The 16,182-nt window shown below is 42.3% G+C and overlaps 1 protein-coding gene across 2 annotated transcripts in view; it reads left to right on the forward strand.

The window, feature by feature from the left end:
* Positions 1-3,464: 3,464 nt before the first annotated feature.
* The window catches only part of plod2 (procollagen-lysine, 2-oxoglutarate 5-dioxygenase 2), a 33,160-nt gene continuing 20,442 nt past the window's right edge, over positions 3,465-16,182 (forward strand). For both annotated transcript variants that reach the window (XM_034572901.1, XM_034572903.1), the window contains exon 1: positions 3,465-3,827. In XM_034572901.1, the coding sequence (XP_034428792.1) occupies positions 3,725-3,827 (103 nt within the window). In that variant the 5' untranslated portion in view covers positions 3,465-3,724. The remainder of the gene's footprint in view (positions 3,828-16,182) is intronic.

The raw sequence follows: 16,182 nt of genomic DNA on the forward strand, positions 1-16,182 counted from the left end.
ATTTGAGCCAGTGAGCTGAAGCGAGACGCAGCACACTCCCTATGACTCGCTGCCAAGATGCAACATGAGGTTCTGTACCACAAACACTTATATTTTCCAGCTGGGGGAAGTCGATACCTTTGTAAAGCTGCACAGGCATTTTTTTTCCTGTTTTTTAACTTGATTTGTGTTTGTCTTCATGGTTTCACAATGGGGAGAATGTCCTTTGTTGGGGTGAGACTGTTTCAACTTGAGATACAGTTACAGTAGACACACGTAATAATGCGCTCACTTTAGTGTTGCATGCTGGATTACAGTAGGAATGTTTGATGCCCAAGTCAACTTGTGTGTGTTGAGTTTTCTGGCACGGCTCTACGTTCTCAAGGTTAACAGGGCCCCAGTGGAGAGAAGCAATTTATCTTGCACAAAAAAAAAAAAAAAAAAAAAGAAGTAGTGCTTCTACTCCTGCATTTAAAACCACGAGCCCGGTGATGTCATTTAGTTAAACAGTCTGGGCGTTGGCAGCAGTCACAGAGTGCCACGCAAAGTGTTCGCCAGGATGGATTGAGCCACAGGGGCAAGTCTGTTCCTCCTAATAATTCAAGGGAGACGCAAATGAGACAAAGTGTTGGTTTCAAGGTCAGCCGAGCACGCGGGGAGACACAGATACAATCTGACGGTAAATGGAAGTTGGATTTAACGTCTGGTTTCTGTTTTCCTCATCATCTCTCCCTCATGTGTGTGTGTGTGTGTGTGTGTGTGTGTGTGTGTGTGTGTGTGTGTGTGTGTGTGTGTGTGTGTGTGTGTGTGTGTGTGTGTGTGTGTGTGTGTACACAGCTGTAGGTGAGCAGCTATGGCATCTGCAACTTGACTGTTTCTCACACACACACACACACACACACATGTACCGTCATTAGGAAGAGGAGGGTTACCTGCTGCGCTGCAAGTTTATTTTTCTCACGGTGAATTAAAAACGTGTCGGCACAGTGAAGGCCGAGGGCTCTGGAGAATTGTAAAGGGATTTATTTCCACTCTTTTGTGGCAATTTATAAAACCAAATGATTAACACAGATGAGAATAATCATCAGTTGATACATTTTCTTAATTGTTCCATCATTAGCTCTTATTTGCATTAGTTTTCAATTGTGTGGTCAAATGCCTCAGATAAAGACCATGAAGTGTAACAGTAGAGTTAATATTATCTGAATGTCCAGAGCTTTAGGTCGGCCAGTGGTTCAGAAGAGGATCGTTATTCCCTTGTTTTATTAAGAAATGGTTCATTTGACTAAAATTCAAATCTTGTCTTACATGCATCACCATGTTGAAAAAATGAATGCAAGGCAATTGGAGCGGTTTTGCAGACATATCGGTATCTGCAGTTACGATTGCTGCTATGAAAATGATTAATTTACAGACATAAGTAAAACAATGTGCATTCATGTTTACATTCTACATTATAGCAAGTTGTTTATTTTCTCTTTACACTTTTGGGGTTTTTTATAACACAGTTGTGCATGGAAGTAAATAAAAAAAGAATGCACATTAAACATATATTACTCTTCTCTGAACAGGAACAGCTTACAGAGTGAGTAATTTTTTTCATTTCAAGTACATTTTTCTATTAATAAATGCAAGGCTTTACTGCAAGAGAGTAGTTTTACATTGTGGTTAATTTCAGGAGGGGATCTGAATACTTCTCCCACTGCCAGTATAGAGACATATTCATGCTAGATCGCCTCATACACATCATTAAAACAGGGACAGGGGAACTACTGTATGTTATGTGAACAATTTTAAAATAATGAATAAAGCCTTATACATTGAACGTTAGTTTTAAGATGTGATTTTGTAGTTTTACTCCACCTCTCACACTCAGGAGCCTGAAAACGTCTCTTCAGAGCAGATACTGCAGAGTGAGTGCAGTGCTGTTAGACAGAAGCTGTTGCTCAGTGGGAGGGGGCCAGCAGGAGGGATATTTAACAGCCAACAGGTGGGTCAGTGGGGGGGAAATACAGCTGTGCTCAGCTTCACTTTTGCACAAAACATCCCAGTGTCAGGTGTGAATACTGTTATCTATCAAACGCCTAACCAACACCTCCTCAAAACGTCAAAGATCGGACCAAACCTCTGCATCTGAGCCGCGAGTTACACACATCTGATGCAGGATGTAGGTGTTGCCATGGTTATGTCATAGAGAATTGGCAGGGGGGCTTGTGCAGAACATACACAGCTGCTAATTCAGTGCAACATACCCCACACCCACCTGTAGCCTGTGCAATTTTACATGCACGCAACAATATATTCACCTTTACCCTAAATTATACTCCATGGTGGACCACATGCATAGTTGATCGTGTCATATATTCCTTGAAGGGTGCATGTTGTGCTGCCTGATTCAAACCAAATCCCCTCCATGCAAAGAAGAGCTGCTTTGTCTGCTGTTAAAGATGAACTGAAGCAGTGAGGGCAGCAGCAGTCCCTCCTTTTTTACATTCTATTTACATCTACTCATTTGTTTGCAAAGCGAGGAAGAACTTTTTTCCGTGCAGCCTCTCTTTAAATTCAGAGCCCATGTTTGTTTTTCAGTTCATGCAAATTTGGAACCAGTGTCCGTACAAGCAGAAATCCACATCACGCTGACCTTGGCAGACCCTCGATGTGGAAAGTAACACAATTGCTTACAGTCACTCAGACTCGGCCTCCCAACTTCTCTGCGTTCCGCGTCCCAGATCTCTGAAGAAGTCATTTTAGGCTTGATAATTAAACCTGATGTATTGTGATCATCATGTGGAAGACAAATTCTAGGTTTGGCCTGAGGGGTGTTTCCTGCAGCATGTCCACACTATCCCATCCCCGCACTTTACAGGCAAGTAAAGAATAAACAAAAGTGGCAAAAACTTTAAATTTAGAGCAAAAACAAATTGCTGTGTGTGTGTGCACGTGTGGACTATATGAAGGGTTCAATCACTGTCAGAGCTGTGGCAAATGATGGATGGCTACTCTTGGGGAGCCGGCTTTGTGGGACTAGAACTGACAACCTACACATTTAACACCAAAAACGCAAACTACTCACACACAAGGCAGATATCACATAACTATTTTAGCACATCAGTGTGAAGTAAGTGAACTGTTGTATGTATACTAAAAATATCTCTTTAATTTTTCATAAATAATATTTTTTTTTAGTCATAAACTCCACTTCTTACAGAAGAAATTTGAGTGTGTGATATCCTGACATCACCACAGCTCTTTTCTGATTGGTCCAACAACCAACCAGGTCTCCATGACATATCATAACTACAAACTGTGATGAGTGTTGATGTGGCGTTTTCAACAATTCACCAAAACGCACGTAGCACACATGCGTAAACACACAGTGCGTTTCTCTGTTGCTCCTCGTGCTGTATCTCCTCCTCCTCTCACTCTCTCTCTTTGGGGGCTGTGACTCCACCAGGAGCCCAAGTGGCTGCAGTTGCAATTAAGCAGCCACGCCTGTTGCGCTCTAATGTCTGTGAATTGCAGTACTTATAGGACCCCAGCCTGCAGCGGCGCACAGAGAGCAGCATCAAGGAAACACTCCCCCACCCCCCTTCCACTTTCCCTGTATTACTTTAATATCGCGAGAGCCACCGGCTACATCACGACCCTCCAGGGTTGGTGCTGTCCGCTGCTGTGGGTCTGAGAGGCAACAGTCCAGTCGGTGACCCAGCCAGGCGCTCCGTGTCCGGGAACACGCACCGCAGCCATGGAGTACCTCACGTTTTGCTTTGTGTTTTCATGCTGGGTGAAGTTTGCAATGTCTCTCTCCTCCAGCGCCTCACCTCAGACTGCTGCGTCTATTCCTAAAGGTAAGATTCGATTAAAAAACAAAACTTTCTCTCTATTGTTGCCAGTCTGGTTTCACACCGGCCAGCCTTTTCTCCCATTACGCACGAAGTGACATCACACTTTTACAGCTTTTGCGCGTTTTATAGAACATCTCCAAACTTCTGTGCCAAGAGTGGAAAGTGGAAGTGATGTTTTTTTTGGGGGGGGGGGGGGGGGGGGGGTATATACTTTACATCATGTTACTGTACAGGAGTTGCAGATTGCACAGTCGACGTGCCAGCGCGTAAAATTACATGATGGTGCCCCACACAAAAGAACCGTCTGCGGTTTGTCACAATCCCGTTTTTATGTCATGTTGTTTGGCTGCGCACAGTCCGCTTTGTGAACACATGTCAGCCCGTTGGAAGTAACTCCAACTCCAGTCGAGTACTTTCGCTTGTTCGCCCCCTTTTTTCAGCTTTGTGCATCCAAGAGTAAACCAGAACTGTCAGTCACAAGACATGATTTACTCAACGTCAGGATGCGCAAGAAATCCATTAGTATTTGATGCTTATGTTAAACAAACAATTACGTGCGTAAAAAACCCAGCGCAGGAGTCGTTAACCTGTTGTAATTTTATGCTGGTGGAGCAGAGCCAAGCGCAACCGGCTCTTACCGCTGATTGCTCAGACCTATAGAATAAAGTACGTATTGGTGCTCGCCCAAGGCAGCAGCAGCAATGTGTCACACTTTTATTGACTTGTGTGAAAAGCCTTCCCCTGTTAACATGTTGCTGTGGCTAAATTGCTCTTAATTTCCTAAAATCATTTCAGTAAAACACAGCCCTTGTCACTTTGCATCTTGTGAAAAAAAGTGTGGATGTGTGGAAATCTGCTTCTGTCCCACAGATGCATTTTGTTGTGTGCCATCATCAGGGCACAGCAGCTGCCCCCCCCCCCCCCCCCCAGTCTCTCCACACAGGCTCCTGTATTGTCCTCCGGTCTGGAGGACTCGCTGGGTGTCCTCCACAAAGCAGCCACTTTAAACTTTTTTACGAGCGTTAAAATGTTTGCCTGCGAGAAGCTTCCAACTTCTTGGAAGGATCATATCACCGGGGAACCGTGAATGTTCTCTGAATTCACGTAAGGCAGGGAATACAAAACCTCACAAAATAAAGAGGATTTGGACAAAATCAGTAAATGGAAACGTTCTCGCTTTATGTGACCATGCAGACTGAATGCAATGAACATTTAATGACCTCCTATCAAAGTAGTTTATTTGGGTCACATTCCGTTTTGTTTGCTCTACTGCAGCTGCTTTCACTGGGGATTTTATCAGGTGCCATGTTTACAGCGAAGGTTTTTAGGTTTATCATAAAAGTAGACTTTTGCATTTTTCCACCTTGCAAAAAGTTGAATGAAAATTGCCAAACAGACAAGATCGAGGCTCAGGAGGCATTGCATGTTTCAGAGGAAGTGCAGAAGGTCTTTAGTTTCTTCCTTCTGATGAAAACATGAGCCAAACGTTTTAACTGCGTCATAATGACAAAACAGTGTCCACCAGTTATCAGACGTTTGTAGACCAATCAGGTTCCTGACATCAGGCACGCTCATGCACAACACCCACCATATGGTGTGTGAGCATCGTGGAGTATCAAACTTCATGAGTCATTTTTCCATCTTTTTAATGTATTTTCCAGAGAAAACTAGAAGTAACACGAGAGGCAAACAGTTTGAAGGACTTGGTGCGATCGCTGTGACTCTCGTCCAGCTGCTCTAAGGCCTGAGTGGGAGTCTTTAGAAAGACGTCAGCTTATCTGTCATCCACCAGGTTGTTCATAGAGTCACTCTACTTTTGGGTGGGGCGAGATGTTGGTCGCCATAGTGACAGGGTGTTACAAAGCACACACAGTGACACCAATATGAGATCCACGGAAACCATTTACATGACATGTAACACAGGTATTCAAATTCCCTTATCTATGTTGACCAGCTGTGGGAAGAGAGGAAGGGAGTGTGTCACTGTTGTTTCAGGCTCGATACCTTCTCTCCAGCACAGATGTGAACAGTGATATTCAGCAGTGAAGGGGATGGGGGGGTCTAACAGAAATGCAGAGCTCTACCCGTTCCTCACCTCCAAGCACCTGGTCAGTGGCTGTGCACAGTGAACAGCAGACGTGGCTGTTGGTGTGTCCGTTTTGGAAAGTTACAAAAGTTGGGTGGTGTGGAGTCAGACGGTCCAGCCCTCTGAAAGGAGCCTTTCACTGGCTGCTGACTGACTGCGTGAGCAGAGTCCACAGCGGATTTAACGTGTAGATCTTTTTGTGTGTGTCGGCCGGCTACGTTTCTCTGGATTCAATTCTATCATAGCTGTTGCTTTAACAGATATTTTCTGATATCGATGTGCAGGTTAATTCAGGAAAACGTTTCACGTGTCCATAGTATGTTGTGTGTTGTGATTACACAAAAACTAATGAATACATATCCACAAAACATAAGAGAAGAGGTGGACCCAGGAATTTATTTTGTCATTTTCTCCAATTTCCATGCAGGTATTAATTAATGGATCTTGATTAAACAAATCAGGTATATATTTTGAGGATTGATATCTGAGTGTTTAAAATTTGGTTTAATGGGACAGTTGGGTCTAGGTTGAGGTGTGTGTTCTACTCAGGGACTTTCTAGGTCTGCCGAACCTCAAGATATCACGATGTGAAAACGGTAGAAGTTGATCTAAAACAGGCCCCGGAGGATTCACTGCTCTTTTTATTGCAGCGACATTTCACAGAGTTATTATTCACTTGGTGAAAACACTTGTATTCCTGACAGTAACTGGGGCGTAATTCAGGGTAAATGTTTAAAGGAGCCTGGGACAAACACCATGATGATGTGGTCTGTCCTGTGGAATTGGCGTCTTTGGATGAGACCTTTCCCAGACTGCACTGACATGTCAACAGGCAGCGTTTTACAGAGAAAGAAAAGGAAACTCCACCTTAGATTGCCCGGGACTTATATACTGGATAATAGCGCTCTCTATTGCCTGTAATTCCAGTGTAACAAACTAACAAACCCTTTTGGCAGGGAAAGGCTGTAATCACGCCTCAGAACATTGTCACTTTATCCCCACAAGGTTGATTCCGTGCCTCCGTTTCAGCCAGATGTGTTGTGTTGTCTGCTTTTTTCTTTTTCTTTGCTGTGTCTGATGTGTTTTCTTCCAACCGTGAAACCGATAACAACAGCAGGATATGCAGCAGATTTCCCAGGATGCAACACTTACATGCACTGAAAACAGATCACATTTCAGCAGTGGACTTGTCAGGATCATGGTCCGAACATAGAGGTTGTCTAAATAATGAATGTCTGGAAGAGGGATTTGAGCAGCTGCTGATCTTTAAAAGCTATTTTGGCTGAAATTCATATTGATACAGCTGAGAGGTCAGAAAGTTCAAAATTCCTAATGTTCATCCAACTCATAGCTTTGTTTTGAGCTGTTATCATTAGTTATGTACATGCATTAATCACTAAAGGCTTTGGAAACCAGGGGTGGGATGTACTTTCACTTCAGTACTGTACTTTGGTACATTGTTCATGTATTTGAACTTTGCTTGAGTAGATTTATTTACTAACTTTTACAATGCATTATGTTACATGTTCACATAGTTTTAAAAATACTGTTTGAGAGTAATCAATAAAGACAGAGGTATTGGTCCAATCAGAGCGGGCAGGTAACTTTAGACCCCGCCTCCAGCAGCAGCAGCATCACTGGAAACAGATTTGAAAGAGGCCGAGATACTTAAAATTTAAAAGAATTTACATTTAATCATGTAGAAAACTTAATGTTTTACTTTTACTTGTGTACATTTTGTCTTTATATCTCTACTTCCTCCACCACTTCAAACAAATTAGCCAGCTGGGAGGAACATGCAGATCCCAGACGATGCTCTTCAGGGAGCAGCTCAGTGCTTAATCTTTAAAAAGCTGTTTCAATTCACTCTCCAGGTAGAAACAGGAGCTTTTTCAAGGAAGCAGCATGTGGCTGCACATGAATATACTTGATTCAGATCACCTCTGCAGGAAATAAGATCAAAACACAATAGCTCATATCATTAAAGTGTGTTCTGCATTTCCAATCCGAGTAATTTAAGCAAAACAAACCAAAGCACACTGTTGTGGTAAACTCTTAATTGTGTTTTTGTTAAAATAAACCAGGTGTGTTCCTGTTAACAAAGAATGCTTTAATGTGCAACACTAAAACGCAGAGTGTGGCCGACAGAGGAAACGACTGTCCAAACTGTAAACATAACCCAACAAGAAAGGTCATGACACAAACCAGATGAAATTAAAGAGTTTTTTCTACATTACAATGTTTGTTTGTTTTGGATAAAGTAATTAAACTGTTCTTCATTTAAAATGACGTGTGACGAGACTTCAAAATTGTTTCCTGGCTCAGTGCTGGTGACATGGTGCCACATCCTAAGGCTGAAGGGCCTGTGGTTTAACACATGTAATTGAAAACACACCCTCTATCTGTAGATGCACTACGCTGCCCTGGTGTTGTGGAAATGGTGTGTTTTATCACTCATGGGGAGTTCGACTCAGTCCCCGTGGTGGGCAGCTAAAATGATGTCCAACCAGCTAATCTCAGAGCTGTTTGGTTTTCTAGTCCTTTGTGTATGCATCCCTTGAATCTGGTTACTAAGGCAACATCCACAGATTTCCCTCTTGCTAATGCTTACACTTGGCATCCATGCTTCTCTGGAGGTTTTCTAAACCCCTTAAAATGGAGACGTGGAAACAGTCCATGCCTTGGTTTAGTTTGTAAATGGCTATGTGATGCATTTTCAGGTGTGTTAGTATGGACAGAGATTATTTCTGATTCGCAGCTAAACAATCCTCCTGATCTCAATTGATTTCCTTTTAATGAAGATGTTTAAATACGTGGCCTAAGGCTAATTATATCCACATGGAGTATTGGCCTTGGTTAGGACCATAGTATTTGTTACTGTAGCTGAAAAGGAACATATGCATGTCAGGAGGCTCCTGTCTTTTACATATCAACAATGCTATTTCTATACTGACGCAGCTTTTGATTACACTAAAAGTCTGACGTATTCTATAGCTAGAACAAAACACAGTTACTGTAGGTTGTGTAGTAAACGTCTCTGTTATAGCTGAGGGCTGAGAAATGAAGGGATGATGGAAACTGTATGTGAGGACTGAACAGTTAAAGAAGTGTATTGGACTAAGAAGAGATTTGCGTCTGTGTTTATCCCTCTTACATTCAGTCCAATACACACACACAATATATACAGATGTTTTTTTAATCTGGAATCAACAACCCAGCAGGCAAACCCACTTTATGCAGAAAGTGACATATGAAGTCAGGGTTTTGACTTTGAACGTGTTGGCCGTTATCACCATATTTAAAAGATGTCAAACCCTGTACGGCAGCTGGCTTTTAACCCCACCTTCCACCGTGGTTACTCAGAGCAGATGTAAACACATTTGATTTCCATCGGGGTTGGCCAACACATTGTTCTCCTGTATAACCGGCTAGAAGCGGCATCAATCAACAGTGTGAAAACAATGTGACATCCCTTTTACTGACTTAAGCAACTGAAGTGAACTAAAGCAACTTGTTTAAATCCTGGAAAAAGGGCGTTTGGCTAATCCTACATGACACAACAGCAGTATCGTCATCAAATCTTATCCTGTCCCATAAATCTCTTCTTATGCAACATGGCAGGAAACGTTCCCTTTTAGAGAAAGTTGTTAATGAGATGGGTTTCAGTTTGTTTCAGCAACACAAGACGTTTCAGCAGCACAACCTGGCAGTTTGAGTCAGTGTCGAAATTTGGCAAAGCTCAGGGGCCCGTCAATGAAAAGTCAATGCCTGGGAGGCTGTTAAACTCATTAAACACATTTTAAAAAATGTCTTACCTCTCGCTGTGTACTGTGATCCTGACGTCTCCTTTCATTATTTTATGAGCCGGGAAGAAACACACAGGAAACCTTGAGTTAAAAGTAAATGTAAAGTTAAATTCCTCAAGCAAAAGCCTCACATTGTGCAATCCTAAAATGAAAGTCTGGATGAGGTGACTTGTGGTCGTTTCTTTTTCCACCTGCCACCGGATTGTTTCTTGCTTTCCTTAGAGATCAGAGGCAGCCTCAGTCAAGCTAGCTCTGCTGTTGTTATCGGTTTCACGGTTGGAAGAAAACACATCAGACACAGCAAAGAAAAAGAAAAAAGCCCAGTTGGCCAATGACTCAACAACTTGCACTTCCCTTTGACCCCACACTTTTCTTTCTTTCTTTCTTTGTGTGAGACTTACAGGTGAAAAACTGTTTATTTACTTGGATGACCAAAATAGAGCAGGGGCTCTGTGTTCGCTGTCCAGGAATGTCTCGTCAAAAGAGGAAAGATCCTGTTATCCTTACGTTCAAGGCCAGGGCACATTCCCACGATGCCTCTTTACGTTCTGCAAGAAATGCTTACTTAAGCTCGGCACCAGCCAGTGAGTCAGGACTTTTGCTCATCTAAGTGTGAAAGTTTACCTAGACGGCTGATCTGCATGTGGTACAGACAGCGAGCGTCAGAGGGAAAGACCACTCTGCGTCCAAGCCCATTCTTGGAGAAGAGTAACGGCAGCACTGTACCGGGCTACATTCCTCCCCCCCCCCCTCTGTGGGCTGTTCATACAGTACTGACAAGAGCACATGCTGTATTTACTCTGACTACACACTCATCCTGTGAAATCGCGGCTGTCTAGAAGCTTCTCCTTATGAGTGTCTCTCAGCTTTCCTTCATTATTCCTGTAATTATGCTGTTTACGTCATAAAACACTTCAAGAGAACTGGACATCTGGCATCGGGCATTTGTGTACAGACAGAAAATGTGTTGTTTTGTTGTCCTCCAACTGTTTTCTCTCCGGCTGATGAATCTGAGCAGCAGGAATCTCATCTCATTAACACCCCGGCTCATTCCCATTTCTCTGTAACGAGTCTGAATACAAAAACAATTCAAACTTAATACAATAAATTGATATTAGGCCTGCATGTTGCATGAAAAAGCCTAAATGGCCTCTTGACTTCTGTCGCTATTTCTAAAGTAGAATGGATAAGATGTGACAACACAATTTTTTTTTTGACAGAATAAGCAAATCAGTGTCTTTTTATGATTCCGTAGATTAAAAAGAAGTTTCTCATATATATATTATTAGTTCTATATATTTAGTTGTATTTGTGTTTTGTCTTTATTTGTAGTTATTTATAATATATTTTATAGGTAAACAGAAAATATCAGACAGAAATTTATTTTCTTGTTTTCTTGTTTCTTGTTATAAGGGTTTGATTATGACATCTTAAGAAACATTGCCAAATCTTATTTTCATTAGTGACTGAAATATCGGTATATAGATTTATATCGGTATAAAGATTTATATCGGTATAAAGATATATCAATATATAGAGTTACCATCGATATATGTTTGAGGTTATGGCTTTAAAGTGTTACATATGTTTGCCTATAGTTCCAAGTAATACTGTATACTATATAGTGGCAGTGAACATTTTTCCAGACCATAATGTGGTTCAGTTCTTTCATTGCTTTTCTGAACCTCTCTGGCAGCATTTGGTTCACATACTGTATATTTCAATAGAGAATGAAAATCAGCTTTTAAAGACTAGAAATATAGTTGAGATTAGTTTTCCTTTTCCACTTGAGACCTGAGAGAGCGTTGTTGGAAGAAACCTCATCTCCTTTTATTACACCATGCTGTAAAATCAGTGCTCTGTTAAAGTTGTATGCAGCATCTGAAAGTGCACATTTTGGAGATGGTGAATATTATTTAAGGTTAGCTGTGTGAAGATAAAGTGTGGATGAAGGCTGGGGAGAAAATGATCTGCCAGGGGGTTTGTTTTGAGTAAAAATTGGCACCTATACATTTACAGTGTGCGAGGTCAGTTCCCTTTCAGCCCTCATCCATTGTTAGATGTGCAATTCAGCAATCTGTCGGAAAACAGCGTGCCAAACCTGTTAGAAGAGGATTTCCAGGAAGTGATGGAAAGCCCTAATCAAAAACTGGAGTGGGATCAGCTTATTGTCAACCTGCAGTTTAATGTAACACAAAAATGACGGAGAGAGACAGAGATAAATGGCCTCAGCTCGGCAGTGAATTGACACATCATAATTATCCCCTTGGCACTTTGAGCTGTATTTGGTGGCAATGTTGTGAGACGCAGCCAAGAACTCCAGCCTCATTGTTCACACGGGGGCCGCTGTGAATTCTGAGGGAGTCTTGTTCCACTAGAAATTGGGTTCAGAACTAGGGAGACTTGCCCGAGTGTTAATGCAACGCTTGTAAAGTAGCAAATAAAAATGTCAATCCGAAGAGGTTTGCATCCCCAGGCTGTATTTATGCTGGAGCTGCTTGTTGGGATGCACTCATGTGGACTGCATGTTTACACAAGAGGAAAGTGTGTGGATCCATGAGGTCAAAGAGAAGTCACAGAGGGATCACGGGGGGGTTTGGTGTCAGGCTGTTTCTCTGTTATCAGGAGCAAGTCTGTGTTTGTGTTTGTGGTTTTTTATCACGAGAATGACAGTGAAGGAAAAGCGTAGTTTAGAGAATTTAAACCCAGCTCACCATTTGCTTTAAATCACAGAAATACAAACAAAGCTGTTGGTGAAGGATTTACTGGAAGAGAAAAGTCAAGTGAGTTGAGTTCATTGCACACATATACAAAACATATTTCCTGTATGTAATCACAGCCTTATGTAAGGCAAACGATTCACGCCAAGAGATCCCAGCAGAAAATACTTGAGGCATAAGAATACTTTCCACTGAGACTCCACTGAAACTCTCCCCATCCACGCTTGAGGGTCGCGGGGTGGCTGGAACCAATCGCAGCTGACATTGGGCGAGGGGCAAGGTACACCACGGACAGGTCGCCATCATAGAGACAAAAATCCATTCACTCTCACGTTCCTTTACGTTTAAACCTCTTCAGACTGTGGGAGGAAGCAAGAGTTCCCCGAGGACATAAAGAAAATGAAGAGAAAGAGTTCACACCATAGAATGGACGGCATGACTACTCCCCAAAAGTGAAGCCAATTAGCCCCTGGAGGCCGGATGCACTTTAGATGCCTTCTCTAAAATGTCAAAATTCACATTAAATTACGTCATATAGGAGCAAGATGGCAGCGTTCGTATCCGAGTTATTTTGGCTTCACTTCTGGGGGGGGGGGGGGGGTGATGGAGACGTGTCTTCCATGTTTTTACACAGTCTGTGGATTGAACCCAGAAAGTTTTTACTGTGAGGCGATGGTGCTAATCACTGGACCACCGTGCTGCACTATGATCTAAACTGTGGACTGTTATTGATAAAAGTATTCCCTATGTGACACAGTGGGAATAGCAGCTGTATCTGCATCTTGTCAGAATAGTCTATTGTAAAGCAAGTTTACTTCCGGTACTGTTGCACCATCTGGACACAAGCTGATTCAAAGTGATTTACAAATGAGTTGGAAATAGATTAAAAGACAAAAGATACAAAAGTATCTCATTTATTATTAAGCCTCAGCGAACAATAGGGTTTCAAGCCCTGATGTAAGTGCACTGACAGGTTTAGCAGACCCCGTGTTGTCAGGAAGCTTGTTTCACAGGTGGGGGGGGGGTTTGAAAAGTGCTTTGCTTTTGATTCTGGGAACGCTGAGGAAACCTGTCCCAGGTGACCTGAGCAGGGTTGGATGCTTCACAGCACTCGAGTAAATCAGGGATGACAAGTATAGTGATTTTTAACTCCATTCTTTTTACTCACAGGAAGCCGGTGCAGTGATTTTAAGAACCGGTGTGTTGTGTTGTAGTTTCTTGATCTTGTCGTGTACTTTTGGCCGCAGCATTCTGGATGAGCTGCAGTTGTAACAGTCTCGCCTGCTGACGATAAACACATGAGCTAGTTTTTCTGTGATTAGTTCAGACAGGCATCATTTGTCCTCGTCTCATTTTTACATGCGATAGTCGGCTGATCCCATAAATGTCTTCATGTGGCTGTTGAAGAGTCCTAAACTACACAAAGATTTCAGGATTGATTTGCGTTTTTTTATGTCACAGATTCAAGCTGAGCACTGACTTTTAATCTGTCTTTTAATCCTCTTTCAGGCCAAAAACACTTGTTTATGTTTAGCAGTAGAAGGTTGTACAACATGCTGTTGTAGGGAAATAGGGGGCCTGTAAAATTCTCATGTAACCATTAAAATAACCAGCAGGGAAAATGTATTTCGCAGATGTACGAGACACCGTCCGCTCCCAGCACTCCACTCCATCATCTCCTGCCTTCAAGCCAAGTACAAGAACAAGGACACACCTGTGGCACAAAGCAGGCTTTCCATTCCACCATGCTGCGCTAATGTGAAACTCATGTTGTTCTAATTCTGACCAGTTTTTGCAATAATAATAGTAATAACTTGAATTTATGTAGCGCCTCTCAAGAGACCCAAGATGCTTTACATGTGTCAATAGAGACAGAAAGAGAAAGGAAAGAAAAGAAAGTAAATTAAACAAAACAGGACATGTGCCATCTGAAGCTGTGAGGCTGGAGGCGGACGAAAGTCTGTAAAAAGAAAGTCTGTGTCACAGCAGTGCTGGAATGGCTATTAGAGCCATGACAGGGCCACAGGCTAGACTGGGATGAGAGAATGGCTAAGTCACAATGATAGGAAAAGCCAGAAAAGAGCTGCTTGTAATGTACTTTAGTGCGGAGGAGTGAGTGGGAGGTCGATGATTTTGGATAAAATGAAAAGGCGCCTATATATCGTTCACTTCTCCAATGTAACATAAGACACATACACCATAACTTGATTTTATGTCCAACGTTTCAACATCCACACAGACGGTCTATGTCTGGTATATATTCAGACACTATGTCAACATATTTGTTCTCTCTCGTGTGCCATAACTTTCCCTTTCATGGCCGCCGCGGAGGCTTTGCATGACCAGTGGGAGTGAGTCGGGTTGTACTTATAGACTGTATATAAAGATGGACGTCTCCACTTCCTCCCACTATCAAGAAGTGAAGCCAAAATATTCCCAAATACGAGCGATGTTGCATCACCGACGTCTTTCGGAGCCAGAGTCTGTGCCGTAGCAATCGGGGGAATGGAGTGGCGGTATCGAAGTCCCGCCCCATATGCTCGCAATCGCAATCACGAGTCACGTCAATCATGACGTTTCAACCTGTTATTTAAAATAACTTATTAAACTTACCAGAAAACTTACTAGAAAATGATCTGTTAAAAAATTTGAACCCATGTCCCATCTGCTAACTTGGAGGAGACGGGGTATATGGTCTATATTGTAGCCAGATCAAGATGCTTTGGCTTCATTTCTGGGGAGTCATTACATACTGTCACATATCTAAAATGTAATCTGTTATAGCTTTATTTGTTTCGTACATGGTGAGATTCGCTGTGGAGTCAACAAAACAAATAATCCACACACTCCAGGCTCATAAAAACTGCTATTAAATGAACTAATAAATATGTGTTAATCTTTTTTTTACTCCAAAGGTGTAACGTCAGCTCTTGAGCTGTGTTCATGGGCAGAGTGCACTTTGGATTAGGTCTTTTCGAGGCCTTTACTCAGCCCCTATGCTTCCTCTCACGCTTCCAACGCTACTCGCCAGTGAAGGATAGTAAATAATTTACAAGGGGATTTATTGGAACATAGTGCTGCATATTAAATAGGAAGCAGATCGGCTCTGCAAACATGAAAAGCAAGATTAGTCTTCAAGTGCCTTTTGAAGTCGTATTAAAGCGTTGTCAACTTTTTTTGTTGGTCTGTAGAAAATACGAACACACAACAACATTTAGCACATTTTTAAATAATCTGTTCACAGCTGGGGAGGAATTAGTGCCCCTCCCCACCCACATGTTATAATAGTGTTTTACGAACCAGAACTACTTCCCTCCTTGGGCCACAGATCGCCGCCGCCACTCTGATCAAAGCTACATCCTGTGAACAGAAGAAGTGAAAACTTGCCTCTCGAGCTTCACATACAGCTTCAGTGCTAATTCGTATATGGTCTAACCCGTCCTGAAACCTCAGACTTTCAGCACTCATGACCACTGGAAATGTCCTGGAGGTTTGTGGGAGTTCCTTTAACCCAAGAAGATAGAAACCATCGAGTCCAGGTTTAAAATATACTCCTCTGTTTTTGAATCCAATTAAAACTACAGCTCTGTTCCTCGGAAGCCCAAACCGAATGGTCACCAGTTTGTTGACTTAGGTCTGAGGTTTACATGGAACTCGCTTCACTGAGGTATAAATCTAAATAATCTAAAATAGGTATATATGCATGAAGCTGAATTCACAGCTAAAGAGGTCACAAGTTTTCTGCT

The sequence above is a fragment of the Hippoglossus hippoglossus genome, chromosome 20 (assembly GCF_009819705.1).
Source record: "Hippoglossus hippoglossus isolate fHipHip1 chromosome 20, fHipHip1.pri, whole genome shotgun sequence".
Lineage (NCBI taxonomy): Eukaryota > Metazoa > Chordata > Actinopteri > Pleuronectiformes > Pleuronectidae > Hippoglossus > Hippoglossus hippoglossus.